The 9,838-nt window shown below is 33.4% G+C and overlaps 1 protein-coding gene across 1 annotated transcript in view; it reads right to left on the minus strand.

Moving 5' to 3' along the window:
• Positions 1-9,838, minus strand: part of LOC100748532 (fibrillin-1) — an 85,237-nt gene that overhangs the window by 49,870 nt on the left and 25,529 nt on the right. The window contains exons 14-15 of the mRNA XM_024368847.2: positions 8,378-8,492; positions 6,454-6,590 (exon numbers count right to left, since the gene is read on the minus strand). Coding sequence (XP_024224615.2) covers positions 6,454-6,590; positions 8,378-8,492 — 252 coding nt within the window. The remainder of the gene's footprint in view (positions 1-6,453; positions 6,591-8,377; positions 8,493-9,838) is intronic.

Genomic DNA, 9,838 nt, shown 5'->3' on the forward strand with positions numbered 1-9,838 from the left:
CTTGGTACCTCGTTGTCTTGTATGTTCAATTTTAGTATTTTTTGGGCTATAAAGAAGAATTAAAGCTTACTTTCGATCGTTACTTTGATAAAAAAATAGCTAATAAAGCTATAAAGCTATAAATATTGTTTATAAAATTAATTGATGTTCATCAACATCATTTCAACTAATTAACAATAAACCTAATTAACAACAAAAAGGTAAGATTTGTTGAAACCAATTTATTAAAACTGATTTATTGAAAATGAAAAAAAAATGTTCTTGTATCTAGTGTATAATAAATACACTAGAATATGTATTTAGATATTTAGATATCGAATTTTATTAAACTAGTTGTATGTAATACAACTTTTATATACAACTCTACAGTATAATATAGAATTTACTGAATTTTTTTCTAACGTAGACTATATTTCGTATTATGTATAATGTTTTATAAAATTTCTTGCTGACTCACTGCAATATTATTTTGGCATTAACTCTTAATAAATTAATCATATTTTCCTCTTGTGAACTTTAAATTAATTTATAAATTTAATTAAAAGAATCTTTCTGATAAATACATAACGAAATGCTAATAGACAGTAAGTGTTACTATATTCGAAGATAATTTTCTTGTATTTTTTTGAAAATCTGATTGTGTCGCGTTCGAAGCAAGGCTGCCGTATAATTACGCTTTTTTATTCCGCATCGACCAAACGTCTACGCGCCATTCTTTAAATTGTTTTCCGTGTAATTTGTCCCAAAGTAGGAGACACTTCCTTTCAGGAACAGCAATCAGGAACGGAGAAACGGAAGTTTGCTAGTGACAGGACGAGCAAAGATTCCGCCTGTCATCGACTATTCGAATATCGCGAAGAAATGAAGCAAGCGGGCAGAAATCCTGACTCGTACAATGGCAATATCGGCCTTTGTGGTTTCACGAAGCTCGCTCGTAATTTACGGACGGTACTCTGCTGCGAATTAAACGTCCTGCTGTGCGTGCGAAAATACGAAACCGACTGCTTTTGGCTTTGCCTCCTTTGCTGCCTTAATTTTATGGGAAAAAATTGTAAGACGCAAAATTATGAAAATGTAATTCAACTACTAGAAATTATTTTCATAATATCTTATGGAATATTATTTCGAAAGCTCCGAAATCTCATAATAACACGAACCGTATCTCTTTATAATTTCTTGGTTTATTAATTTTATCAATTTAACTTGAAATTTTAAAAATCCGTAAGTACTTGTAATTATTTTGATTTTACGAATATAATTATCACTAAATTGCAATTATATCAATTAATCCTTACATGACGGAATTCTTTTTCACTCTGCGAGAAAAATTATTCTATTTATTTTTGGCATTTATATCCTCTCTTATATCGTTTTTGTTTTCGGAGGGGACGATTTACGTAGGATTTACGGAGGATAAGAATATTAATTAATATAAATAAACATATTAAAAGTACAAAAATCCAACTGTATTTATAATACTTAAACTCTCTTTGTTCATCGGAAAATAGAAGCAACAGAAAAGTATGTACATGGATTCACATTTACGATGAAGGCATTTCCTCTGAAAAAAACTAGCTGTCATGTAAACGTAAACCCGATAAAATAGCACGAAACGCAAGCTAAGCCTAGTGCGAGCTCGGGCACCGCTAGAAACCCGACATTAATAATAGAGACGTTATATTGAACGATCAAGATGAAGAATTATGGGACACGTTGGTTGCACCCTGGCAGGCGAGGCAAGCGGTCAGGAAAAATTCGAGAAACAAAGGGACCACGTGAGAAAGCCTGTTCACCAGGATGATATGTGATCGACCGTTTCGATTTCTTTCTTTACGCGAACGCTTTGGGCAACGGTCCCATTATCCGCTGGTTAAGCAGCGCGATCGTAAATCATGCATCACCGAGATCAAATAATACCGCAAAATAACGTTTCTATTCGAACTGTCTGCGGCCACAGCCATTCATTTCTCTTCTGCGTTACGCGATATTGTGGCCGACCTATGGAATGCGAATACATCCATCGAAACCTTAACGATTCGCACTATCGGTTTTGCAAGTTCGAGTTCGTTGTGCAGCAATTTTTTGAAGCACAGATTTTTCACTGGTTCGACGACTATCTTAATCCATTCGGCCATTTTAGACATTCAATAAGTGATACTTTCTAATAAATTCTGTGTTTCAATTGTATGTATGAATATTATTCGTAATGGGTGGACCCAGTAAGTGGAATTTTAGATAGTAGAGGGGAGAAAATAGATCGTATTGTATATAAAATTTACACACATTAAAAGTTTTTCCAGAATTTACTAGCTAAACTAATAGTTATAATAAGTTATTGCTACATGTTAGAAATGTCATTGAGATTCCACGATATATTTTTTCATATTTTTTCGTCTCAAAAACAAAGAACATATTAATGTTTGGAATTTAAGAAAATGATCCTGTATTTAGTCTCGTTTCTCTTTTACTTAGAATTCGATCTTATAGACTATAAATTTTCACAAGTGTAAAGTTTATGAAATACGTGGTTGCAAAATAAACATGAAATTCCGACTGGAAATAACCAGAATAGCATTCTCATGATATTAATTAGATATGAAATACGTGAACAATTTCGTTCCTTTTACAACAGTGGAGAGTTCGTTATTAACATACATTAAATAGATTGCGAATTAAATAGATCGCAAAAGTTGGTCACGCTTGCCATAAAATGGAAACATGCTTCTCAGGATCAGCGCAGAACACCGTAGTAGTATACATAACAGTTCTACGGTATTTAAATTTCACTTTTAAACTCAAAGGGGATCTTAAGCTCTGCGTTTCATTAATTTTTCTTCTACTATTGTTCCTTTACTTTCAGCATATTCGACCTTTTCTTATTACCATCATTATTATCGTTCCTTTTCATTCTTATATTATTTCCTTTCAGGATTCTCAACGCCATTCATTTCATTAACAATCAGCCATAAGAATTCTATCTTCAGGTCAGTATTAAGAAGCATTATAATTTTCTTCTCCAATATTAAACGTTAAAATTATATTTACAAAATCGATCTATTCTTTTATCATGCTTTAGTCTCACTGCTATTAAGGGAATTATAGATCAAATACAATATGTATAAAGTGTGATAAAGACATTTTTAAATCGTAGAAAATGATAAAATTAGAAACGATTTCGAGTCATCATTGTGCTGCGTTCGAATTTGTCTAAGAAATACGGAATTTTGAATTTTACGATTTTTCCAAATTGTAATTTTAATTATATTTTTTTATGTACGTGTATGTTTTGTATATATACACATTTTAGTTCCGAATATGGAAATTATAATTTAGAGTATATAAATACTTATTCGGAATATAGAAATATGTTTAATATATATATGTATAATATATGTTAAATATAATATAGTGATTCTTTCGCTATAATACAACATTACAAGTAGAAAAATCGAAGGAAAATTGTTTCCTAACCCCATTAAGAAAAACAATTTTAATATTTTCAAATATGTTGTAACTCCATCTAACAATCACATTCGAAATTTTATTTTCTCATATAATCTCGTATCTGATATCGCACTTGTGAATATCCTGTAGAATCAAATGAAAAATAGAATTTTTTTACAGCAAACGAAACGTTCCATCGAAAAATATATTTATTTTTCTTTAAACTTGTTTAACTAAGGTTAACATCAACAAGAGTAGGGTTTTATTACGGATCACTCTACACGCATAAGGTTTCATAATTTTTTAAATTTTCAGGTTTTCTTGAAAATCTCAAGGAACAATCACTGAATGTTTTTCTTAAATTCTATCTCTTTTACAGAATCATTAAAATTATTTTCTAAATTTTTTAATTTCAAAATATGTTGAAGAAAATTAATAAATTATAAATATTTATCTCTTCAACTAACTTAAATCTATAGCCTTTGTAAATAAAATTTATAGCTCTTACGGGACACATAATTTTGTAATACTGTTACCATATGTGATGAAAAGACACGGTAGAAAAATAAGGGTAAAACCATGTGCAGTCGATAAAAAATAGACAGCGCAGTAGATACCAGTGAAATAATGTTTCCATAGCGTGAAAAATTTTTTTTCCATCGATATCTCGATGACCTCGGTGGGAAAGCCAATGGGAGAAATAGAGCTACAGGTAACATGGACCACCGTGTATTTATGACGTCGGTACCGGAAACCGTCGCGGTCCTCTGGAGAACGCTTTCCGTCGAGTGTTATTTCGTACTCGCGGAAACCAATGAAACAATGACATTTCGATGAATTTAATGTGACCGTTGTATCCCATGGAACGAAATGGTCAACTAGGTCTCAAAAATTGTCGGTGAATCGAATATTTGTTAGATACTTAAAGTCTGTGAAAAGTAATGAAAATACCAGAAAAGTGTAACGAAGTTACTTAACGCTTTTAAAGAGCAATAAAAATATTGGAAAAATTGTAATAAAAGAAGAAAATACGGAGAAAAATTATTTTGACGGTTCTAATCTTCAAAAGCTATCCTGGACGAAATTTTATTCGAAAAACGAATTTTGATTCAATATTATCGTCCTGTAATACCATCTCAATGTTATTGTTTGTAATCACTGTAAATAGCAATTTTTCTACTCATCCGGTATTGATCAATAGTAAAACATTTAATCCCATTTGTTGTTTAATCCAATTTCATTAATCTTTTAATTTCAAGATATGTGCTGCGGCGATCTTTCATTAACTTTAACTTTCAGAGATAAAATTAATAATTGTAATTGAAATTGGGTTTTGTATAATTTTGTAATGTAATTTAGTAATTAATTTAATTGTAATTGTGATTAAAGTGTTATACAGGTGGAATATGCTATATTTATTTAATTAAAAACGTTTGTATTATATTGTAACAAGACTTACATACGTTATACTGTATATACATATAGGAAATTGTGTAATTACCAGGTTAATTTGGTTTGAAACTGTAAACTGCATGATTGTTGTAGACGATTGTTCACAGAAAGGACGAATACACCTTCCACGCCGCTGTCTTAAAATATCAGCGAAAAATTATGGAATTATGGAAATCGTTTTAAAATTTAACTTTAATCTTGCTCTTTCACGGTCGAACTTCTCTTTGACTTATAAGAAGAATATTTTCTATCCATTGTTAATAATAGAAATATTTTCTGGTAGACAGTTGTAAAATTTTGATTTAAATTTAAGTCCCAAGCAGCGCGATCGCGCAGTTAAAATTTTGTGTTGAGAAATCCCAATACATTTGAACGTATTTTTTATTTCATTGTTATCTTCCGGATAATTTTTATTGAACAGAACTTGAAATATTTATAAACTAACAGTACGCATATATAATTATATAGATCTATTTCATAAAGTAACAAATATTACTCAGACGGTTAATATCTCAAATCTGGATAGCTTAACATTAGTCCAATCTTAAAAACTATTTCGTAGAAACGAATTTTACTAATTCGTGGAAATTCTTTGAAAAAGACCACATACATGCCACGCCTAACACTTTTAGAAGCAAACCATAATGGTATATAAGAATGCATACACTGCAAGCGTGTGCCACAACTGTGTCTCTTAATTCCATGGAATTAAGATCGCAATGCCTAACAGGAGTATCGCGTGACACGAAAGTCGCATAAATTCGAATTGAAACGACAATGGTAATTCTCCGACCACTCGTACGTGAAATAGGATTTAAATCGCGATATCCCCGCATTAAATTATCCTGTAAACGGTAATTTTCGAATTTTCCATCGGATCGATGGATAGAGCCTTATAATTCCTCGATATCGATATTTCCATATTCATAGTCACGTTGTTAAAGTTTGTACGTTTGTGTGTGATTCAAGTATCGTGGATAAATCGAGAAATTGCCTCACGAATGTCCTCTTGTTGCGAAAACAACGTTACAGGTGAAATTACCTTTTGCACGAGATAAAAATATCACCGACTCGGCGTTGGTAATTTCCGAACGGAATTTAAACTTGGTTTGAAATTTTTGTAATTAAACTCTCAAACTTTACTAGTCGGAGATTCTTCGGGATATCATTTTTTCGTGCTGCGAGAATAAATAAGATTATATGTTTCCGACTCCATTTTTTGATAATTTAGAAACATACATTGGAACAATTTTGGAAATATTTTGACAAATAAGATAATCCATCATAGACTTGTCTTTTACGAAATTTCGAAAATATATACAAATATATTTAGCTAGCTAGATATAAATTTTTGTCATGGACTATCTTTCGTCGCCGATTTATTTAGAAAGAAAGTTTTCTGTAGGAAAACGTCCCCTGCAATTTCAATTTATCTTTTACGTGTTTTCCATCGACAATACATGCGAAACTTACATCTACATACAATGACCAAATGCAGAAATCTCGTCATAAATCGGTATATTCACAATCAACAATCGACTATTTAGGAACACTCACCTCGAACACGGATCACTATCCTGCACGTACTGGTATAATTCGATACGGGTGACCATGCCGTGAAAGTGACGATCGTCGTACCTGCCGGTAAATCCGCCTCCAATTGCTTTGCCCACGACGGCGACGCGTCCACGTATCTGCAAAACAACCAAGTCAACCATTGACCCAACTAACATAGAATTCAAACACGTCATGCACGCAGCGAGAGATTTATAGAGATCATGATCTCTATGTCTGTCAGACGAATCAAGGACCAATCGACGGTCGATTACCAAATGAATATATGTATATATAACAACTAAACCTTAAATAACAGTGTAACATGTAGCATCTTTGTATTTAGTTGTGGGATTAAGTATATGTTTCTGTTACTTTTTTGAATATTTAACAGACATTAATAACATTAGTCATAATGCAGACTAATACTAGTAAAGATAAACTAAGCTAATATTATTTATAATATTATTATGATTTATCAGCTATTTTCAGAAGACTTATATCTTGGAATCCATTAAGTTATACTTTTTCCTAATAATTTCATATTACATAGCTGTAAAAACCATGAAATCAGGAAAAATGCACTTTTCATAAATTCTCAATGTGATCTTCATTTAGCACCCAATGAAAAAAATTAATAAATTGTAGACATTCATTTTGCCAGTTGATTTAATCCTCTGTGATCGGATATCTACTTTTACTCATCAAAGCACTTTTACATACGACTTGTATATCATACTGAGTCATACATTGATCCAATTAACATAGGCAGATTTGTAGAGATCATGATCTGTCTGTCAGGCGGGACAGATATCGATCGACAGCCCATTAACATAAAAATACAAATACGAATCCGCGTTGCCTTTACGATCCCCATGGCGATTGACGGGGCCGCATCGCGGATGATTTCTCTATCGGACCGCGTAAAAGCGTGCACGACCGACTCGACGCTCGGCTGAATAAATAGAAACGCGAGCACAAATACCGGAGCAAAGACGTGTATACGGCCTTGGAGGAAGCCCCTAAGCTCGTTTGGAATTCCCATTGTGCACCGTGGAAGGCTTGCAAGCAGACCCGCTTGCGACACAAGATAAACCAGTCTATTGTGGTGACATATTGCAGCGAAGAGATTCGCGAAAAGAAATTAATTTCACCTCGTCACGTGAAACTTTACGAATGCCGGAGATACTTTGACCGTCATGTTTAATATAAAAATTAATCTGGACCGAAGAAGTCCAGGCATAAAGGAATTATGAAGTGGAAATGACGTGGGTGTCAATTTTGAAACGTTTGGATTAGGAATTGATTTATGTGTGATTAGTCAAATGTACAGTTGCTTTCAATTGCCTAATCCTGCCCAGCTGAGAATTGGTCAAATTCGTAAAATTTGTAAAATATTGGTCATATTTTACAAATGTCCAAATTCGATTTTTTTCAGAAACGAAGCTTCTAACTGGATTTTGTTATTCTTAACTCTTGTATTATTCTTAACTTTGATTACACTTGTACCATGATTTACGAATTACCACGTATATATAACGAGTATAACAGAGTACTTTATTATAGAAAAATTGATACAAGAAAAATGAGATTGTAACGATTACTTTTAAAAGTTTTAATTGTTCGATATTGTATATTTCCAGTCGGATTTTATGGTGTTATTAAAAATTGAAAATTTTATGATGATTTCATAGTCATAAGGCACAGTGTATTTTTTTTAAATTTACACAAAAGGGATTGTCAGTCCCTGTGTTAAAAAGAACTAGAAACATCGTATTTTCCACAGCCTAATACCATAACTATTGACATGCATTAGAATTAAAGCCAATTTCTTACCTTATTGTAAATTCACCATCACATTCAACTTACATTACCTACGGAAATAGCGTTAGATATAATAACATGGACAAAGTGTCTTGATAAATACCTCCACCAGTTCATGTTGGACTTAGGTTGAGGAAACGAGACGCGTATCGTGTTCTGCCTTGCGGGTAGCTCGACGTCCATGTCTCGGGGACACCTGACGAACGGTCGTGGCATGTCTGAAGCAACAAAGCCTGTTATTAAACATGCGGTGTTCTATGAAACGTCTAGAATTATAGTTAATAACCATTGGAACTGGAAAGGATGTGATGCAACCGTATACTATTCATTGTTTCGAAATGCCTACGAATATTATTTTTTATTAAGCCTCAACAAAGCTCGTCATAAAGAGCTATGTGGTTTCACATTAGCTGTTACATGAAGTTATTACATTAAAATTAGACTGCAATTTATACAAATTGATATTCTTATGCACACTATTAGAAAACTGAAATCTAAACAAGTTTTATGTATTAAGTATTATAACGAGTCCTCTATTTCGGATATTTTATATAGTTTCGCATTTTATACAGGGTGGTTGGTAACTGGTAGTACAAGCGGAAAGGGGGCGATTTTACGCGAAAAAAGAAGCCGAAAATATAGAATACAAATATTTTTTAATTTTTTTTTTAAATTTTCCATCGAGACAACGATCTACAGTGAGATCCCTTATAACGTACCGCACGCGTACCGAGCGAAAATTTAAAGTCGATTTTCTCGAAAACAAAGCCTCAAACGAAAGTTTTTATTCTATGTTTTCTATTCTATATATTCTATATTTTCTATTATTCTATATTTTGAGGTTGACCATCTTGGTCATCAGCTGTAAAACACGTGTCCGTTGTAGCAACACTGAAGACTCTGGTATAAGGGCAACTCGATGGACATATTAATGAGTCAACAACTAGTAAATATTCGGCGGGTTCGCTAGCTACGCTCGTAAAGGGCGTATGCGGTAGTAAGATGTCGCGAGTTCGAGACCACTCTTAGGCAAGCCAAGGTGGAAAACCAAATATCATCTAAGAAGTATATACAATGGGCAAGTGGGTTTCCCGACCGCCCTTGCCTACTATGTTTGTTGTGCTTTCTATGAGTGTTTGGGAAGTACCCCCGGAGATCGGTTTCACTCGTTGCGGACTACTACACCTAGGCCCGACCGATTTTTTTAGCCGATAAAAATCCGACACCCTTGTCCCGCTCCGTGCGATGAGATAAGGTGTGGATGAAGATTTCCCCAAGTAAAAAAAGTTTTTTTTTTCCGGTATTACCCCGCACCCTCTCCCCGGCGAGCGCGGGTGCCTATGAACGTTCCCTTCACGTAAAAAAAAAAGTTTTTTTTTTCTTTTTTTTTAATTTTTCCATCGAGACATCGATCTACAGTGAGATCCGTTATAACGAGACGTGATAAAGAGCACGCGTACCGAGCGAAAATTCAAAGTCGATTTTCTCGAAAACAAAGCCTCGAACGAAAAATTTGTATTCTATATTTTCGACTTCTTTTTTCGCGTAGAATCACCCCCTCTCC

Source organism: Bombus impatiens, unplaced genomic scaffold (genome assembly GCF_000188095.3).
Source record: "Bombus impatiens unplaced genomic scaffold, BIMP_2.2 scf_0485, whole genome shotgun sequence".
Classification (NCBI taxonomy): domain Eukaryota; kingdom Metazoa; phylum Arthropoda; class Insecta; order Hymenoptera; family Apidae; genus Bombus; species Bombus impatiens.